Source organism: Bos indicus x Bos taurus, chromosome 9, assembly GCF_003369695.1.
Source record: "Bos indicus x Bos taurus breed Angus x Brahman F1 hybrid chromosome 9, Bos_hybrid_MaternalHap_v2.0, whole genome shotgun sequence".
Taxonomy (NCBI): Eukaryota; Metazoa; Chordata; class Mammalia; order Artiodactyla; family Bovidae; genus Bos; species Bos indicus x Bos taurus.
The window spans coordinates 34,224,846-34,246,346 of NC_040084.1; the positions used below are offsets into that span (position 1 = coordinate 34,224,846).

Genomic DNA, 21,501 nt, shown 5'->3' on the forward strand with positions numbered 1-21,501 from the left:
TATCATTAGAACGAACCAGGTTGTCTTCATTTCCATTTCACTGGGTTCTGCCTATATTTGAAATGACAAAGGTGCATATTCGATACCTGTAGAAAAGGTATAAAACATAGACTTAAATGAGGGGCAAGTGTAATCATTCTTTACACTTCAAGTCTTATTGACCTCATGCTACACGGCTCACCACTGCTTTTCTTAACCTTAACCGAACCACTCTTTCAGGTTCTTAAGCAACTGACTAGCTACAGAAAGGATTTCACCTTAGGAAAAGTAAAATCTCACATAACAAACTTTTGGACTTCTCTTTGCATAGAAATACTGAATATTACTACTATTTCTTTTTATTGTTCAAGATCAAGGTGAGTGATGAGTATTAAATTCTTCAATGATGCTTTTGTCTTAACTCTAATCATAAAGCCTGACTTTAAAAATAAACATGGATATTGCCGCTCTGTGGGTATACAGTTCTTGTACTTGGGAACACAGACAGCCATTTGTAACAGCACAAGTGCTTTCCTGTTGGGGTTAAGAGTCAATACTCCAAAACTGCAGAGACTGGATAACTTGCATGAAGCCTGGCTCTCCTGCCTAGAGCCCCCAAGTCAATCATTCCCTATTATCATGAAGGTCTCGTGTGCATGAATGTGAATGTGTGCAGTGAACAATCCCACGAATTCAGATCCCTTCAGACTGTCAGTTAGAAAAGTTGGGAACGTCACAGTTTATAGACCTGACAACTGCAGGACAGCGGTTCTTCATCAGGAGTGTGCATCACAGTCGCTGTATCTCTGGCACGAGATCCCACTCATGAGGCTCGGATTGAGGCTCAGTGCTTATTAAGCTTCACTGAGAATGGTCTAGCAGTGTACTCTTGCGTAACTCCAAAGATGATTCTGATTCAGGTATTATTATAGGACTAAAGTCCATTTTACTCCTGACTGTTATATGGGCTTCTGGTTTTAAGACTTAAGTTTATCATGTCTGAAGGCTAGAATTCAGGTTTAATGCCCTGCTCACTCAGTCTTCTAATGTTTTATATGAATGAAAACCCTTAGAGTTTGAAAGTCACCACTATCTCCACACAGAAATTTCTACTCCAATTCCTTGTACATAAACACACACTTGTGTTCAGCAATGGCACATCTTCCAGCCTGAGTGTTTTTGGCAGGATCTCTTTCCAACACTAAATGACTTTATAAACATTTGACCTTCTTCCCACCAATAAGAGGAAGTGAACATTTTAATATTTGAAATTTTTAAGATCAATTTATTAAGTTCAATGATGAAAGCCATCAGAAGAATATTCTCCTGAAAATTATTTTTTTCTTAGAAAAAAGAAAGGAAAATCAACACCCTCTCAGCATAGCCACAGATGCTGTGGCAGTCAAGCCTCTCTGCAGACGGGAATAGTCCATCAGTCGGTCAAGTCACTCTCCCGGTCAGCAGGATTGTAGTCTGGATCATCATCATCATCCTCCAGCTCCAAGTCATCCATTTCCTGGAACAAAGACTCATCTACCTCCACGTTGTTTCCAGCTGCAAAAGACAGAAGATTTCCCCTTCAGTCCTACACTCAGAAATAAAAGATACAACCCATTGGCAGGACCAAACAGGCTTCTTAAACATGCAGCTGTAGTGCACGTGACACAATCCTGAACTCCTACTGCAAATCATACCAGCGATGATCTGCACTGGTCAACAGAGACTCACACATCTCAAGAGCATCTTCAGGTTTCCAGTTCATAGTCTAAAAAGACCCAATACCAAAAAGGCCTTCCTAGAATGAATTATTTATGATCTGGCATGTTGTAAGCTAGAGACACCGATGATACAAAGTTGATTATCACTGACCAGGAGACCTGTACCAAGAGTTCATCTCTTTCCATACTGAAGATATGTATATACATCATTAAAGCTCAACTATCGCTAAGAGTCAGACACGACTGAGCGACTTCCCTTTCACTTTCCACTTTCATGCATTGGAGAAGGAAATGGCAACCCACTCCAGTGTTCTTGCCTGGAGAATCCCAGGGACGGGGGAGCCTGTTGGGCTGCCGTCTATGGGGTCGCACAGAGTCACACACGACTGAAGCAACTTAGCAGCAGCAGCAGTAGCAGCATACATATAATCAGCTGACAAATTTATTTTGCTCTTCACTCTCATCCACCTCCCCTGTAACCAGTGGCATGCCTTTCCAAGATTCCAAATGTCTAAACCCCACCGGAAGCAATACTCAGGCTTTGAATGAAATAGCTTCATTCTTCAGTCTGTCTGTAGTACACATAAGTAGGATATTACAGTACTCTTAAACCACCGAACGCTGTTCACCTTCTTTCCCTCTCAGACTCTAGTCCACTGACATTCAACTCAGTGAGAAGAAACCCTGCTTCATGAAGCCTAAAAGCAGTTCAGTAATAAAATACAATTTGGTATGCTCAGGCCAAAGAGTAATTGACTAGGCCTGGACAGGAAGTAGTGAAGCCTTCACAGAGCAGATGATATCTGAAATATCTTCATGAAAAATTCGAAACTATCCAGAAGAAAAGGAGCCAGGATGAAGCGATTCTAGGTAGAACATTATGCAAAAGCAGAGAAAAAAAGTTAAGACCTTGAATCCTTCTAATTGGAACACAAGATTCATGAAGAAAAACATCCGAAAATAACAGATGAAGGCCAAATCGAAGGACCAAAGTAGGTCAACCCCTTCCTCTAAGCAGCAGAGAACCACCAGAGGACTTTTAAGGGAAGAAACGGCACGATTAAACATGGGTTTTAGAAATACTGCCTCAGAGGTGGCAGCTACAAGGTAGGTAAGGGCACTAGGAGGAAGAGACTGAGGAGGGCAATAATGAAGCTCCTACTAAAGTCCAGTTGAAAAATAACAAATTTTCAAATCACGAGGAAAGAGTTAAAAAGACATTTCAGGGGCAGAATCAACAGAGCACTTTTGATAAGTTATTGGCTATAAAGAGATACTTGATCCACCAAACAGGAAAAAGAGTCAAAAATGAGTAAAGACAGTAAAACTTTTAGAAAAAGACGTTTGATACTCAACCTTCTTCCCTTCTCCAAAAGGTAGTCCAGGAATAAGGTCAAAAGGCCAGATGCTAGAGGATCCCAGCAGGCACAGAAGGATGGGCATGACAGAAGGATGATGGAGTACAGAACTCGGGGAGCTACTGGAGGGTGACCGAGTAAGGAGCTCTACATTTAAGATACGCTCACTGGCCTCCAGCTCCCTGAGGGCAAGGGACTTATCTGAAGTGTTCTCTGCTGTATCCTCAGTGCCCAGGACAGTGCCAAGCTTATAGCAGGGATGCAATAGATATTTGTAGGTGAATGGAAATGAGTAGATGAAGACAGCAAGAGGATAAGGGTTAGGATAAAAAAGAGAAGGAAAGCACCAGATGTTCCAAAGACAGTAAGAGTGGTGTGAAATATAAGACTTTTGGTTAGTTCCAGGTTTGCAGCTTTTATAAAGCTCCGTGACAGACCACGGATTACAGTTCCCGTAGATTTGTGATAGTATAACTTTGAGGAAAATAGGTGATCTGAGTCACAGTGACCTGGTTTACCAAGTGTTAGAGGCAAAAGTGATCATATTGTTTACCTATTGCTATCTTTGATTTTCCTTATCATAAAACTTTTAAAAAATACACTGCCATAGTTTAATGTATAAGCTGATCAAACATTAGAATTTATTCTTCAAAGTGTGATTCTTTAGAGCCTTGAGAGGAAGAATTTACATTAAGTTATCACTATGATTTTCATGGTTTAATATTAAAAACAGCACATTATATACATATGGAATTCTAGTATTATCTTACCATCTTCCAAGAACTGGATATCAGATGTGTCAAGATTATGATCTGTTTCAAACAGTTGTCTCCCTAAAAGAAATAAACATATTTAATTACAATGGTATAGTTTTTCTCTATCTTCCCTACAATACCTTTAAAAGGTATAATACTTTTAAAAAGTTAAAGATATAAAAAATCTGAAAACCCATTTTTCTGTGAATTTCAATAAATGTATGAACTCAGTAAGTAGCTAAAAGGCATATGAAATGTATTGGCATTAAAATGGAACAAGTGAAAGCCTAGTCCCAGAAAAACAAATGGGTTTGATTCCACCACTCTTAAGCCTTGTGATCCTAAAAGTCTTGGCAGCTATATCTGAAGATCTATCCCTTGCAATAGATTAAAGATAAGCCATAAAATTAATGATAATTATGTGTGAAGAAACATCATCATATGGAGATAACACTCTCTTTTTGCCCTATATGCCTAAGTATATTATTTTCTTACAGAAATCTATCCAAATGATCCTCTTGCTATACAAGAAGTAATACAGGAGGGCTTAAAGGGAACAGGATATTGGGTGGGAGGTGGTGTCATACCACTTAATTTATTTTTTCCTGCTTGCTCTTCTTCCTTCATCCGTTTCTTTTTAATTTCCAAGAGTTCTGCATCAAACTTGGCCTTCCAATTTAAGAAATTCTCAATTGTAACAGGAGTACCATGGAATAATTGCTTATGAAAGAAAAAAAACACGTCACCAGATAAATGAAACAACAGTTAGAAAATAAAGCCTAATGAACTTCTAGACTAATGAACACAGCCACTGAGAGGAAGCAAAGAGAAAAATGGTTTCAAGTCCATAATATTTAGTCTGATTTCTATCTGCACTGGCTACTTTCAGTGGTTTTGGCAATTTACTCTAGAAAAGTCTGTTTTTATATAATTACAAAAAACCAAAGATAATATGTGAGGTGTTAATATGTTTAAATATACATCAATTCATAACACTAAAATCCCTGCTTACATTTCTTACTTCATTTTAGAATCTAAGGTTTTCTTTAAAATTCAGTAAATATTTAAATTATTCTGACAGGAGCTTTATAATTCTAAACTTTATACTGTAAGTGAAATAATTGATATTTCTTGATTTTACCTGCATGCACTTTATTAACCTTTAACCAACTAACTGATCGTTAGTGTGATGCCCACCAAGTAAATGAAGGCCCTTCTAAAATTTTACTTAGTAAAGCTTTATTAAATTTTACTTGTGCTTATTTTTGTGATTTCCTCTCAAATTATTGAAATTTCCAAAACAAAAAAAAAAACCCCAAATGACAGATTTAAAGAATAATGAAAGAAAATATGACTTTTAAATATACCTTTTCGGCTTCTTCTGCTTCTTTTTCTTTTTGTTTCTTTTCTTCTTCTCTTCTAGTTTTTATTTGATCTACTATTTCATTTAATTTTTCTTGCACAGCTGTCACTAAGGTGAAGATCATCACCATACCAAGGTTTTCTTCTGCCTATGTAACCAAAAAAGAAAAAAAAGGCTGTAGTTAGAAACATAATTCTCAGAAAAAATAAAAACAACCAACCAGTGGTGGGCGGGAGGTGTTTTAGCACAATCACTACACTCATACATGTATAATATGATCACTAATTCAGTTACACCATAAGTTCAGACTCTTGGATCATTTACGACAGAGGATGAGACGGTTGGATGGCATCACCAACTCAATGGACAGGAGTCTGAGCAAGCTCCGGGAGTTGCTGACGAACAGGGAAGCCTGGCATGCTGCAGTCCATGGGGTCGCAAAGAGCTGGACACAACTGAGCAAACTGAACTGAACTGAACTGATGTGTGTGTGTGTGTGTGTGTGTGTGTGTGTGTATAAAGTGAAGTGAAGTGAAAGTCGCTCAGTTTTGTCCGACTCTTTGTGACCCCATGGACTATACAGTCCTTGGAATTCTCCAGGCAAGAATATTGGAGTGGGTAGCCTTTTCCCTCCCCAGGGAATTTTCCCAACCCAGGTTTCCCACATTGCAGGCAGATTTTTTACCAGCTGAGACACCAGGGAAGCCCATATACAACATCTTAAATTTTAAGTCTTATAATTTGCTATATTCAACTGAAAACAGATATTTCAATAGATTCTATGTAATAATCATATATGTAGGTAGAATTCAGAAAACCTTTTTCTACAGTAGCTAACAACATCAGTTCTCCAGCATATATTCATCATTTTAGCTTTAAATCATTACAAAAAGAAAGAAAAAAAGATACATAAAGTTAAATCATAAAAGTATCTACATTGTTATTATGTAGAAAATCCTTTTGCCTTCAAAATTCAGGTTAGTGTCACAGCTCTCAAAATATGCCCAAAGAACTAAAATGATATAACATGCTAGACACTGCTAGCTACTGCAGGAAAAAGTTTTCTGAATTCACACCAAGTGTTAACAAGCAGTTATACCTGACTGGTGAGATTAAGAATAATCTTTATTTTCTTCTTCATTGTTTTCTGTATTTTCTGAGTTTTTTTGTAATATAAACTATTTTGATAACTCAAAACTAATACAACTAAGAAAAAGATACAAATATGCCCTAAATACCTCTGATCACAAGTAAGTATCAGAATCAAAACTTCACTTTTGAAAGAAAGGAGTTTGAATATAAATAAAATATAAAATACATATTAACAAAAATCACTCAGATCAGGAAACTTATATTAATACATGAGTGACTGAATACAATATATTGTTCCAGGCTTTCTACAATGTTTCCAAATGAAGCACTTTAAACTAAATGATATAGAAATAATATGACTTCACCCTGGGTGATGAAGTGAACAGGACCTAGAATCAGCATAAATTAATGTTTGATATATCTTCTTTCACTCCTCATTCTCTAACAGCTCCAGATATTTTTAAAAGGTCAACAGTGAAAGCACCCACAGTTCTTGAAATATACCAGTCATATTTACAGTGGAGATGTTTTCTGTCAGTTTTTCTTAGAAAAACAAATAAAACTAGGACTTCTGCTTTTAAGATGGTGGAGAAAGATTTTATTTGCCCTCCCTACTCTCTACTGTGAAGAATCCATGAAAACTCTACCCAAGTAAAAGAGAGCTTTAAATATCTACCACGCCTAGACTGTGACTAGCCTGACCCATCAGAGAACGCTAGTAAGAACTTTCCAATACCCATTTTTTCTTCCAAGTAAACACCTGCTCTTGGAAGGGTCATAAACCATTATTGCTGTTCATAAGTTTAGGGAGCAGGAGAGATAGGAAAGAAAAAAATCAATCACCACTCCTCTCACCAAATTGCAGGTAACTAGACTGCAACAGATCAGAGGGCTTAGGGGCTGTACTTTTTTTTGAGTTTCAAACAAGGGTATAGGGAGAACTTCTCTTATTCAAATTTTAAAGGTATGGGAGGGAAGAATAATAAAGATGCTTTGTGAATGTGTGTGTGTGTGTATGTGTGTGTACACATGCATCATGAATTCTGCTTGTTCAGTACACTCGTTATACATATTTAATTTTCTGACTCAAGATTAATGTATAATATTTAAGGCCAATAAAATAATGCCACTACAAAACGTGTTATTTCCTTACCTGTAATGCTAATAATTTTAAAATGTCTGCTACATCATTATCTTCTAGATTTAACTGGGCGAATATTTCATAAAGGGGAGCTTCATCTGGGTATTTTTCACTGTATGTAAACTTGAGGGTTGTCTGGACAGCTAAAGACATAAGAGAAGAGATTAATACAAATACCTTAAAATGTAGAGAGAGGTCAAAATCTTTGTTGAATTAGTAATTAATTTACAATGTGTCAATGAAAAGTAGCACAAAAGATTCTCCTACAAAAGGAAAACAAGGTTACTATGAGACCAGATAATCATTAACATACATAACATATACCACAAATATAGGTAAAAACAAATCACAGGGATACCAAAGATCACATCTAACACATGAAATACATTTGCTACTTATGAGTATTTTATCTTACTGCATGTCAGAAGAGGATGAAGAAGACACTCCTTTTAAAACCCTCCTTAAGATGAACAAAAGGCACTGAACATGACACACAGAAAAAGTACCAACTCAGGCTCATTTCCAGGCCTCTCCCAGAGCCGGCGTCCAGTGCAGAAGATCTGACTTTAGCTCCAGAGTCCATACTTCTATCTGCACAATGCCAGCAGAGCATTGCTAAGGGACTGCTGGAGGACACAGGTGTAAACTGGACAGTTTGAGAGGTTGTCTGAGAAACTTTTAACCTGACTCACTGACATTCTCCCCCAGTCTTTGGCCTGTGCCAGTTCACAGACAGGACATCGGTATAGGTGTGACGTTCTTAAAGGCACATAAGTGGGAAGTATCTCTCTGCTACCTAGTCTGATGAATTCTCAGTTTTGCCAGGCAATCTAAAACAGAGCAGTAGTGGTAAATATTTTTGTTAAAACCTATTTGTCAACAAGACCCTTTATCTCCATTTCCTGTAACTCATATTTTAATTATTAAAACCTCCTGCTTTTGATGATTTAAACTAACATCTAGATTTCTCTCCATGGGAATGGAAAAAAAAAACCCTCAAAATCTGCTGGCTTGGTATTTTTGTGTATGATGTCAACAAAGAATTTTATGAATCTACGGATATAAGATTGAACGTCAGGTAAGAAATACATAGTGTCTCTTGGCATTTTCTTTCTTTTTTAATTAACATGTTTCTAAATTTTATTGCTAGCACAAGTTTTCTTTTTTTTTTAATTTACCGATTCCACTATATGATGTAACAGAAACTCATTACATAAAATTTAGCAATATATTAAAGGAAAAACAAAATCAATAATGATCCCATCCTCAGAAAGAAATCACTGTTACCATTTTGGTATCTTTAAAGTATCTTAAAAGTACTATTAAAAGGATACTTTAAAGTATCTCTCTATGCATATAGTCTTTTAAACAAAATGTCAAAGGATCCTCATGTATAATTGAGACTTTATACATATAAATAAAATCCATCTATATAAATATGTTAATAACTGTATCCAATATCTCTTTATTTCAGATTTCAGTAATATCAGTATTAACCTCATTTTCAATTCTATAAGACAGATTTAGTATTATCAAGTGATACCACTAAAATTGGTGTAACTGACTACTCATGACAGAATTTTAATTGACTAGCTTAACAGGAAAAAAAAAAATTCTCAGGGTTAATGCCAACTTATATAACATTTTTATCAAATTACAGTATTAATTGAACTTGACCAAAGCAGAAATAAACTTAAGATACACCTCTCCCAACATGTGCCAAATTAATTTGATCTTATTAATTTTATAGCTCCTTTATTTCAATTTGTATATTTGTCTTAGTTTGACAGTTATATAATATTGGTTTTTATCTGGCTTTATGTATATACATATTTAAATAACAGTACACTATCCAATCTAAAAAGACAGAGGGAAAATACAGGTAGGTATTTATCCAGCCCAGTTTATTACAGCAAATGTCTAGTAAACAATCTAAATATCCAATGAGGAAAAAGTAGATGGCATGCCATGGAAAACCACACAACCACTACATTATGCTTGCAGAAAGTCTTATTGACAAAAATTTCCTCCCCTTTCTCTACCCGCTATATTGTTAACATTTCTGTTTCACTTTTAAAAGTTAAGCTTTTTCTGCCAGAAAATCTCCTTGACTTCCTCTCTGTTTCTCCAGAAGTCATTATTACATAGTAAATACTGGTTAGAAACATGTTAACAATCATACTAAATTCTTAACAGAACCTTAGCACCTCCACACATCCAATGGCCTGCTAAATGGCTGCAGAAGGAATAAAATTCCTGAGAGAAGCGTAGAAAATTCAAAAGTATTTTTAATTAGACTTACTTTCATCATTTTCTCCAGCCTCAGATGTCACAGTAATGGTGAAGCTGGGTGGATTTTCTGATAATACTGCAAGAAAATATACACAGAGGTTAAGTTATTAACATAAGGCACATGCTTTTCCTTATTAGCAAAATACCAATTCCCAGTTCTGGAAACTGATCCCTAGCCTGTATTTCCATTTCCACAAATACAGACTTAATAGCAACAGTTCAGATGATAAAACATCCATCAATTTCTATTTAAATCTAGGGTTTTCTTTAATCTGGGAAAAAACACCTGTAATAGATACTCTCTTGGAGTTGTATCAATTAAGTAATTTATATTTTAATTCAAAATTTTCACCCACACATGGAAAGTCACATTCTAAAAAATCTCCAAATGAAATGGCAAAAAAAAAAAGTTTGATGTTTTTCATCAGAACCTACCCACCCATAAATACTCAGTATTATCACTAATTTTTCTACTTATATATTTTGAAATACAATTCAGAATCTCTATGACAATCAGTAAATATCAATTTGTAAGAGTTTCTATCTTTTAGTTATCTCTTTCTCCCACATTGTCTCTAAAACCTTTGTTCTTTCACAAATTATTGAAACCTACCATCTTTCATGGAATTACAAAATTATCCATGAATTCAAATATCAAATTACTTCCAATTTGTCAAGCAAGACATGTCAATCAGCATTTTCATAAATAAGAAAGCTTTATATGCTATTTTACTGCCTGATGTCTATCTGATACTATTTATCTGTTTATGATCTATTCCCCCACAAGAATACTGTAAGAACTCGGAGAACTGGTGGATCAGTGCCAGGCAGTATCTAGAAACTCAATAAATTCTGGCTCAATGAAAGATCTAAACAATAAAAAGAGAAAGACAATAACAAATAAAACTCATATTCGGAACCATCAGAAAACTAAAAAAGGAAAATTCAAGCCACCCTTAACTACTGCTGAGCACACAAGTCTGCACTTCACTTCAGGCCTGAAAAGCACTAACCCCTACCCTACCAAGGTTGGTAACAGCTCAGCAGCCTCTTTCTGATAAGGGGCTCCCTGAAGACGTCACCATGAAAAGGACTCAGCTTTTCCTACTCAGTAACTTCTGAAGTCTTCATAAATATTATCAATAAAATTTTCAAGACATATGCCCTCATTCTAATTGAAGTTTGGAAGTACCTGAAGCAATGATGAACACCTATGACTAGTAGAGAGGGTTTGTCAGAAAGGAAAAAAGACTCACAGGACGCACATTTTAACAGGTCTCAGGCTGTCCAGCCTATGTTGAAAAAGCCCCTAAAAGGCAATTATAGTAGTAAAGCTTTTATAACATGACTGGCTCTGCCTCTTTTTCCTAACAAATGTGCGTAAAATATATTAGATGTATTTCACTCCCATTTTTTTCATAACCAACTTTAGCATTTACATGTCATGAAATATAAACAGTGCAACTACAGAAATAAGGGTTCAATGAGGCTGTAATTTAGGGGAACCTACACCAATAACTACAGATGGTGACTGCAGCCATGAAGTTAAAAGACGCTTACTCCTTGGAAGGAAAGCTATGACCAAACTAGACAGCATATTCAAAAGCAGAGACATTACTTTGCCAACAAAGGTTCGTCTAGTCAAGGCTATGGTTTTTCCTGTGGTCATGTATGGATGTGAGAGTTGGACTGTGAAGAAGGCTGAGCGCCGAAGAATTGATGCTTTTGAAATGTGGTGTTGGAGAAGACTCTTGAGAGTCCCTTGGACTGCAAGGAGATCCAACCAGTCCATTCTGAAGGAGATTAGCCCTGGGATTTCTTTGGAGGGAATGATGCTGAAGCTGAAACTCCAGTACTTTGGCCACCTCATGTGAAGAGTTGACTCATTGGAAAAGACTCTGATGCTGGGAGGGATTGGGGGCAAGAGGAGAAGGGGACGACAGAGGATGAGATGGCTGGATGGCATCACTGACTCAATGGATGTGAGTCTCAGTCAACTCCGGGAGTTGGTGATGGACAGGGAGGCCTGGCGTGCTGCAATTCATGGGGTCGCAGAGAGTCGGACACGACTGAGCGACTGATCTGATCTGATCTGACACCAATAACAGCTAACATTTATTGAGCATTTCTTTGCACTTGTGCTCTTCTATGCATTTACACAGAGACCCTTTATTTCTCACACCAAAACGGTGGTTTTATACTATCATCATATTTTACCAAATTTAAGATGCCATCAAGTATATAATGCACCCTACTTTATGTACCACTAAGAAAGAAAAAAGGAACTGCCAACTAAACTATGATATGTAGTCAACTGTTCGACAAATTCAGACTTCAAAAATGTTTAAATGTTAAGATGTCTTAGAATCAATTAAATATAATATCATTCGAATTTTATAGATGTGGAAACAGGGATAAAAAGCTTTTAAATAATGTGCCCAAAGCTATACAACTGGCAGGACTAAATAAACTGTATAGAATTTCACCTAAAAAGAAAAAAAAAATTCCAGCTGAGAAATTCCAGGGAAGTCACTGGAGCCAGGTGGTGGATTAAGGCATACTCTGTGCGATCCCATAGATGGCAGCCCACCAGGCTCTGCCATCCCTGGGATTCTCCAGGAAAGAACACTGGAGTGGGTTGCCATTTCCTTCTCCAATGTGTGAAAGTGAAAAGTGAAAGTGAAGTCGCTCAGTCGTGTCTGATTCTTAGCGACCCCTTGGACTGCAGCCCACCAGGCTCCTCCGTCCATGGGATTTTCCAGGCAAGAGTACTGGAGTGGGGTGCCATTGTCTTCTCCGACTCTGTAAGTAGAGATGGAGAAAAGGAATGCAGGTTAGAGTAACGTGGCAGCAAGGGTATAATGGTAAGAGAGCTTAAGGAACATACAAGGAATTAGAAATTATTCCATTGGTGGATGTATGTGGTGAATAAAACAGGTTGAAAATAAACAGATGAAAGTTTAGTGTGGATAGTGATAGCTTTTTTTAGTGGTAGTAATAAGGTCAGAATTCTATTTCTAAACTCAGAAGATAAATCTAGCAACGGTGCATAAAACAGAAGGAGAAAAACAAGACTAGAGGCAGGATGAAACTAGATAGCCACTGAAATTGTCTCAGCAAAGTTAATGAGGTTCTGAATTAAGCTGGTAGCAATGGAAACAGGGAAGAGGAAGAAATCGAAGATGGTGATGGGTGACAACCTGAATTTGCAGGCAGGACCACCAACAAAAACAAGGACTAGAAATGAAAGACCAGACATATTTGAAGGACACAGGGTGCTTTCAGCTGGAAATATCAAGTAATCAGAAATGGGCAAATGACGCTGAAGAAAGTTGGGCTGGAATTTAATTTGGGATCATCCACAAAGAGGTAACAGGGAAAGGCATTTGACTAAATGAAATCACCAGAGAGAACGCAGAGAGAAATAAGGGCCAGGATCAGCTGTGTAAGGAGTCCTAAACTCGGGGAACAAAAGCAAGAGGAGGAAATAGTTACCGAGATTGCAAGAAAAGCAGTCATGACAGGTCAACCCTCAAGAGAAGCCTGAGTACTGAGGGATGCAGGTCTGACGAGGCAGTACCTCCAGTGCGCCATGTGTGTCTGGGGCGCTAGGGTGAGGGTCATGGAGAAGGAGCCTGTAAGGTCACACCTAAATCCCTAACAAGGCCCTTGGTGATCTGGCCCCTGCATACGTGGCAGGCCTCATTTTCTGTGTCTCTCTACATTCTAGCTATACCCAACTACCTGTCCTTTGCACACATGGCTCTCACAGAGTCACAAGTCTGCACGTGTGCCCCCTCCCCCAGTCTCGTTTATATAACTCCACATGACCCCTCAGCTCTCCAGAACAACTCAGTCCCCTCTCCCTCAGTTCCTGCTGCATTCTATATATACCTCCATGAAAGAATCATCCCACTGTGTTGTAAATTACTTATGTGATGTCTTTGCCCAAGAGACTGAGGTCCTAACAGTAAAGACAGTAAATATTCGTAAGTGAGGAAACCATTTGGTAAATGAGGACAGGGGAACACTAGCAAGAACATCACTGAACTGCCTGACCATGATGAACAAGATAAAAGCTGATAAACTACCAATCCATGAGAATTTGTGATGAGAGCCATGTTCAGTAAAAGCCTGGAAATGAAAGAACTGCAGGGCTACAAAGTGTATGGATGGAAAGAGGAATTTCAGAGGCGAAAATTTTAAAGATGGCATTTCCAAGCTGTGACTATCACCCCATGCAGTTGGAGGAAATAGAAATCAAAACTGTCTGTTGATAAAGACAGGAGTTATGAAGCCATCAGAAGTATCAGAAGCAGCAGCAACTAAGATGGCAAATTTCCAGGAACCAGTATCTTATATTTGTTTAACAGTTATGAAGTTTCCACACTAGTATCAGTGCTCATGCTCAGTTGTGCCCAGTGCTTTTCAACCCCGTGGACTGTAGCCCACCAGGCTCCTCTGTCTATGGGATTCTCCATGCGAGAATACTGGAGCAGGTTTCCATTTCCTCCTCCAAGGGATCTTTCCGATCCAGGGAGGAAACCCGAGTCTCATTTCCTACACTTGGCAGATGGATTCTTTACCACTGCGCCATCTGGGAAGCCCCTGGTGGAAGGTCCCCTGGAGGAGAGAAGAGCTACCCACTCCAGTATTTTTGCCTGGAGAATTCCACAGACAGAGGAGCCTGGTGGGATACAGTCCATGGGGTTGCAAAGAGTCGGACACAACTGAGCGACTAACTCTTTCACACTTACATTATTCCTTATTAAATAGATAAGGAAGCAAAGGCTTAGAGAGGTTATATAATTTGTCCAAGGACAGAGAGCTGATACCCACTGCACCAAATTGCCATTACAGAGAAAAAATGGTGAATCAGGAACAAACAAAGATTTTGGAGAACAATGCTAATTTCTGCAGTAGCCACTCTCCCCTTTTTTCAGTTACACCATTTTTAACTGAGTGTATTGCCCATCCAGAATAAAAACTGTCTTTCCCAGCCTCCCTTCAGTTAGGTCTCACCAAATGACTGAGTTACAGCCAATGGGATAGAAGGAAGTAAGTCCTTTGATAGTTTTTGAGGAAATTTCCTTAAGGAACTGCTGTCTTTTACTTCTTTGTTCCCGCTCCCTTCATTCCTTTATCTCTCCTACTGCCTGGAAAAGGAATGCTGCCATCGTCACCATGAGGGTGAGACTATGTCTTAGGGATGACAGAGAACTAGGAAGAAGACTGCTTCTTGAAGAAATCTTGAACTAGAGCTACATAAGTCTCATTTATGTGCAAGAGTAATAAACTTTTACCTTTTTAAAACCAGCTATTTGGGGTTTTCTGTCATAGCTAAACCTAACTAAAAAAAAAAAAAAAAACACAGAAAATTGAAAAGGGATAATATTCCAAAGCTTGGAGGTTACTAAAATAGGGAAACTTACTTAATTGGACTCGAAAAGATGAATTATTCCTGAGTTCTCATGAAGTGATAATCCTATTCCAATGCATTACTACCGTACTGTGAGCTGAGGCAAGTTGAGGAAAGATTAGCTTTCACTAAAGAGACCAGTCAATCCTAAAGGAAATCAACCCCAAATGTTCACTGGAAGGACTGATGTGGAAGCTGAAGTTCCAATTCTGTGGCCACCTGATGTGAAGAGCTGACCAATTGGAAAAGACCCTGATGCTGGGAAAGATTGAGGGCAGGAGAAGAGGGTGACAGAGGATGAGATGCTTGAATGGCGTCACTGATGCAATGGACTTGAACTTGGGCAAACTCTGGGAGATAGCAAGGGACAGGGAGGCCTGCCACAAAGAGTCAGAGTCACAAAGAGTCAGACATGACTTAGCGACTGAAAAACAACAACAATGAGACCAGATATCCACCACTGTGAGTGGATCAAAATCCTTTTGAAAAAAAGAATACAGTTGTTGGGCACTGTTTAAGGAACCAGTGGAGGGGCAGGAGAAGTGTTAGGTGACACAGGGGCAGATGATGGAAAACTAGACAAAACTAAGAATTTTGTCAAAAGCAAAGAAATCGGAGGTAGTAACTGAAAGGTACACTCCAGGGACACACAAATGACAGGTTTTCCACAAAAAACCAGATCAGCCCCTATTAAAGGAAGTCCCTATGGGTCTTAGACAGCAACTGTCCTAGAAAAACTGCTTTCACAAGATGACTTCTGCCCCGAGTCTAAATGCAATTCTAACTGTTAAGCTCACAGCTGTTAACTCAGAGGTACTAACACAAGCAAATACAGGATTACGTACCCCTCTTTGTAAGGTCAAACAGAATTTAGGGAACCTGACTTTGGCTAGCCTGAAGCTAACCAATTTGATCCAACAAAACTCCCCATATATAGCCAGGGACTTTGATACAGAAATGGAAATAACCAAATTCAGCTATCGTAGCAGGATCTTGTGAAGTGAAGCACTTCTGAAGGAGGATGTGGCATCAGGAGCATCCATGTATATTTTAGAAGACTAGTTGTTAGGAGGATTGGATTAGTGTGCAATCAAGTTACAGAATGGACACAAAGAAGAAACTGTATTATGATCTGTTAGAATTCACAACAAATGCAACACTGGGCCAAAAGTTCTCTGCAAATAGCCAGGAAATCAGTTCTCAAGTCAGGTTAGGTCTATGTGCCTAGGTCTACGGCTGGATGAGCAGTGCCTCTTCAGCCTCCACAAGGGGGCCATGATGTACTTAACAAAGGCTTCTCTGTCAGCACTCTATCATTTATTTTAAAAATTATATATATATATATATACACACACACACACACACTTCATCAACAGCATTGAGCACTTACCAACTCTAGTATTCAATGAAATTCAAAATGAGATTTGAAAACTACCAATTATCGTTCCTTGGCAAACTAATACAAACAAGCTCTTTCTTAAACCAGGTATGAAAATACTAAAATATGAAATCATCAACACATAAGGAAGCTATAAAAAAAATAGTACACCTTGCAAATCCTCAAAAGATTCCAAAAGACCAAACACAGAAATAAACGACTCCAAAGTCCGCTTGCCTTTGCCTTGAGATTGCATACAGAAGTTGACCAAAGTTCCTAAATAACTATAAATCAGGACAACTCCTTTTAACTTATTTAATGCAACTGTAGGGGTGCTGATAGGAATTAAGAGACAGAAGGGCTCAGCTGATACTGCAGAATACTTGAGGCGTCCAAGATCCACAAATTTTCTTTTATTAACTTGGCTCAGAATTCTCAAGCACTTTTGCATCTGACAAGAATTTCACATACCCAACTATATCAGACCCTAGTACAATTTGAAAGAACCATCCAATTATTTTAGGGTTAAAATGTATCACTTTTACAAATGTTTATAAGCACAATATTTAATGAGTATATCTTAATGTCCAAAGAAATGAGAAGAGCACATCTTGTGCTTTCTTCAGTCCGCCTATGCTGTGCTCATGCCTGTCCCCTTTCCAATGTACCAGAAATGACCAAATGTCATGATTAAGAGCATATCCAACAACTGACCCTGTATTCTGTTTTATTTAGACATTGATACATCAGCAAGGATAGAGAAGGGAGCCAGACTCCATACACACTCACCCAGTTAATGACACTCTCAAACCCCTCTTCACTCATCCCCTTAACATCCTCACAGCACAGCTGAACTGCTGGTGAGAGAGAACATGAACAGGACTGGAACTATACAGGGATAGCTGAGAGACATAAGCCTGTTGGCAAAGCAGAACAAAATTTGCTACCATTGCAAGCAGTGATCAAAGGGTAGAGCTAAGAAAACTAAGCTAAACAATGACAAGGGAGAGGGGTTAGAGTTCATGAGTTAAAATAACATTACCTTACACTCTGAATTCTGACAGTCAGTTATGCACAACACTCAAAGGACGGGGTAAGGAAGGTAAGTCCCACAAACCTAGGCTATACTCGCTCATATTGGCTTTATTAGATCACCTCTCAAAACCTGAGTGTAAAGTGAGAGAAGGCATATTGATATGCTTATCTTGAAGCATTTTCAGAATCATCAGAAGGATGGTTTACTACAGAAGAATTCTCTTCCTTGAAAATATACCTAATGAACTTCTCATTACCATTTTACATTAGCCCAACTTACCAAGTAACTTTCTGCTCCCCGTCATACCAGCTGGAGTGGAACCCCAGTCCCAGACCTAACTGTTATTACCAGTCCTGCTACTAACTTGCTGGCCAACCCAGAGCCAACCGCTTGCCTTTCCCAAGCCTCCACTACCTTGCTTCTAGCAAGAGGAAGCCAGGCTGCTGCTGCTGCTGCTGCTGCTAAGTCGCTTCAGTCGTGTCCAACTCTGTGCGACCCCATAGATGGCAGCCCACTAGGCTCCTCTGTCCCTGGGATTCTCCAGGCAAGAATACTGGAGTGGGTTGCCATTTCCTTCTCCTAGACAACATCTAATATCCTACTACAAGTCTAACTACCTGTGATCTTACAGTGGACCTGAGATTTGAGCCAACTCATTCATTGGGCAATCTGAAGAATGTCAGAACATTAAAAAAAAAAAAGAAGAGAAGAGAAAAACGACAAACTTCAGGGACAAGACTACTCTCAAAACTGATCCTGGGTAACTTTGAGAATTCTGAATCCCACAAACTTTAAAACACCAAATATGAGAAAACAGCCTGAATAATGGTGAAAATGTGAAAACTGATACTTCTGCGGCTCTGGAAAGGCTATTCCCACTTGGAGAACCTTCATTCGTGTATTTCACTAAACCTCGCGCTGCTGTTAGTTCAGGTCCGTTCAGTCGCTCAGTCGTGTCCGACTCTTTGCCACCCCATGGACTGCAGCGACACAGAAACCAATGTGCACCCGACTGAATTCCAGGCCTGCCACTCCAGGGACCTTGCTAGCCTCGCCCGGACTTTCAGATTTCAAGGAATTAGCGGAGAAGAGAGAACAGCCGTAGAGTTACTAGTAAATGTCTGATCACTGCAAGAGAAGAGCTAGAGGCGAGAGTGGCGAGCCAGGTGGCCACGCGGCCTGGCTGTTCCCTTCTCCATCCTGGCAGGGGATGTCGAGGGCCGTGGAGCGGTCCGTCCCACTCCACCCCGGGTAGCTGCCGGCCTGTGGCCGCGGAAGTCACCTGTGAAGGAGTCAGGGTAGATGGACTCCAGAGCCTCCAGCTCGTTGCGCTGCTCCTCGCCGTAATCTGTCATCGCGGCCCTCGCTGCAGCCCATGGATCGCCCAGATACCCAGGCGGCGTGCTGCAGCCTGGACCGCGGCCGCGCCGGGAGAGCAGGCAGCGGCCGGGCGGGCGCAGGCGCAGAGTCCCAGGCAGAGAGGCCTGGGGCCCACAGCCAGGCTGGGCCTGCTGATCAACAGCCCTGCGCCGGCCTCCGCCTGCTCCCTAGTTCCGCGTTCGACTCGTCGGGCCTGGCCGTTGGGCTGACTGTCCCACGCCCGCTCGGGACTTGCTGGGATGGGGAAAACACCAGGTCTGGCATTTGCCACAGACACCTAAGGATTGGTTACTGGGCTTTTCAGAACCAGAACTTGAGAAGGCCCTCAGCGCCGCATCCTCGCTCTACTAGTCTGGTCTTAAGGCCAGCCTCGGGTACCCGGGAGGGACTGTCTAGCTGGAGGCGGGACGCTGCGGGCGTCCCTGCTCTTGATCGCTTCGGGTCTCCGGCTTGCGACCCTGTGGCAGCGTCCAGAGGGCGGATGCCCACGTCCTAGTGCTGACTAATGGCGTGTCCCAGGTGATTTCTACGTTTCTGGAACCTCCAAGTTCTCGGCATCCCACAAGACTGTAGAATCCAGTGGCCAGAGGAACAGCTCTCGTAGTGCATCAGGCGGGTCCAGAAAGCTCGGCCCAACTTCCGAGTAACGAGTCAGAGTGGATCTGGGGGAGAAAGCAAGTGAAAGTCCTGAGATCTTTTGAATTTGTAAAATGAACGCGGCAGGATGTAGATCTAAATATTCTGAGATCGCGTATTTCTGAACTGATGAAAGAGGTGTAAGTTTCGGTAACAGTTTTGGTTAAGTATTGTCTCCGAAAAATACTCAGAACCTTTGATTTGGAAGGATGAAACTGAAGAAGTAATAGTACTTAATACATATACATCTCTTATCTTCCAGTTCATCACAGCAGTTACAAAGAGAGTTTTCAAAAAATAACTGTAATGGCACAAACTAAGAAAATGGCCAAACATGGTACTTTTATGAAATGAAAGCTAAACATCCATTTATGTGTATAATAAAGGAAGATTTTTAGTTTTTTAATGCAGAAAAATATAAGAACATTAAAATATTTTTCATATTTGTCTGTATTTTTCTTTTTGTTTCTGTATTAAAGCTTAGAGATAACGGCTCTGAAGTTTTCTCTTGCTAAAATGATGATGTCCCATGGACCAGAAGGTATCTTGATATTCTCTTGGGACTTATTGCCTCTTTGGCAACCCACTCCAGTATTCTTGCTTGGAGAATTCCATAGACAGAGGAGCCTTGCGGGCGAGAGTCCATGGGGTAGGAAAGAGTCGGACATGACTGAGCAACTGACACACACACTGCTTACTTAGCAGAAGGATATGTGAAAACGAACATATTCACTTCGGTACTGATTCCATGTCTTCGGTATTAAGGGTTATTAGGGCATGCATTGGAAAAGGAAATAGCAACCCACTCCAGTGTTCTTGCCTGGAGAATCCCAGGGACGGGGGAGCCTGGTGGGCTGCTGTCTATGGGGTCACACAGAGTCGGACACGACTGAAGCGACCTGCAGCAGCAGCAGCAGCAGCAGCAGGGCATTGTTTTAAATTTTCAAGAAAAAAATGGGAACTCTTCTGAGGATGGTAAGAATCTCATGAAATACATGAAGTAACTTTGCAAATACAGGGTGCTTCTGGGTATCCTCGGTTTAGGGAAATCAGTGATTTGTTACTGGAGAAGAAGGTTCTGTGCAAAGGGGAGAGCCCGCTTGTTATTTTGGAAGCCAGTGTGGCTGGTGCATGGTGAACTGGTGTGGGAGTTTGCAGATCATGTAGGATCATTGGAGGATTTAGGTGGAAGAGGGACAAAGTCTGAAAGTGTGGAGACCAGTTAGGCCATGGCAATAATCTAAACAAAGACAGTGATGATTTGGACCAAAGCTACAGGACCAAACAGGTTCTGGATATATTTTGAAGGTGTCAGGATTTGATATGGGTTGTAAGAAAAGGATGAGTAAAGGGTGATATTTGGCAGGAACAACTGGAAAGATGAAGTTCTTTTGACCAAAATGACAAATGAGGAAGACAGAATGAGTTTGGCAAGGAAGTTGATAGCACCTTTAATCCACGGATTAAAGAAAAACACCAAGTAAAAACTTTTTTAATTTTCTAAATGATAATCAAAACACAGGTTATCAAAATAGGTGCAGTGAAGCAACCAATTTAAGCTTTATATTAGGAAAAGAAGGTTGGTCACAAGTTTTAATATTGTAAATGAAGTGCCCCTTTATCTCCTTTACTTTTTTATTAACAGAATTTTTGGTAAAACATTTTCAAATCTGTTGTATATTTACTGTAAAACATTCATATTTCAGGATGCTCAAGAGTGATTCTTTAATTTTTAATACTAAAGATAACTTCCAGTGCTAATGTAAGCAAGAGAACTGACTTCCAAATCTTTGTGTTACCTATTTGGGCATCATTAAGCATTTTTGGTTGATTTCTAATTTCCTTTTGACACAGAGACACTTCAGAGAACACCCATCTGAAAGTGGGTGATTTTTATGAGACAGACTGACTTTCTTTCAGTGTCTCATTTTTAATTTGTAGTTAAAGATGTTAC

The 21,501-nt window shown here is 39.6% G+C and overlaps 1 protein-coding gene across 4 annotated transcripts; it reads right to left on the reverse strand.

The window, feature by feature from the left end:
- Positions 1 to 1,235: 1,235 nt before the first annotated feature.
- Positions 1,236 to 19,113, reverse strand: RWDD1 (RWD domain containing 1). 4 transcript variants are annotated; one of them, XM_027551144.1, is made up of 7 exons: positions 18,814 to 19,113; positions 9,709 to 9,774; positions 7,419 to 7,549; positions 5,178 to 5,321; positions 4,398 to 4,530; positions 3,826 to 3,888; positions 1,236 to 1,533 (listed from the first exon to the last, which is right to left on the reverse strand). In XM_027551144.1, the coding sequence occupies exons 1-7, from the start codon at positions 18,884 to 18,886 to the stop codon at positions 1,412 to 1,414; spliced, it is 732 nt and encodes a 243-aa protein (XP_027406945.1). In that variant the 5' UTR covers positions 18,887 to 19,113; the 3' UTR covers positions 1,236 to 1,411. The 4 variants fall into 4 exon arrangements, with proteins under 4 accessions (XP_027406945.1, XP_027406948.1, XP_027406949.1 ...); XM_027551147.1 differs by lacking the exon at positions 7,419 to 7,549 and adding an exon at positions 7,584 to 7,669 and having other exon boundaries at positions 18,814 to 18,903; XM_027551148.1 differs by lacking the exons at positions 7,419 to 7,549; positions 18,814 to 19,113 and adding exons at positions 7,584 to 7,669; positions 17,285 to 17,390.
- Between the last annotated feature and the right edge of the window lie 2,388 nt (positions 19,114 to 21,501).

Excerpts from the sequence above, each read along its gene's own strand:
- RWDD1 (XM_027551144.1), bottom strand. The coding sequence starts at position 18,886 with ATGACAGATTACGGCGAGGAGCAGCGCAACGAGCTGGAGGCTCTGGAG. Across the intron at positions 5,322-7,418 it reads TAAAATTATTAGCATTACAG|GCAGAAGAAAACCTTGGTAT; the intron begins GTAAGGAAATAA and ends TTGGTTACATAG. Across the intron at positions 1,534-3,825 it reads TATCCAGTTCTTGGAAGATG|CTGGAAACAACGTGGAGGTA; the intron begins GTAAGATAATAC and ends TGTCTTTTGCAG.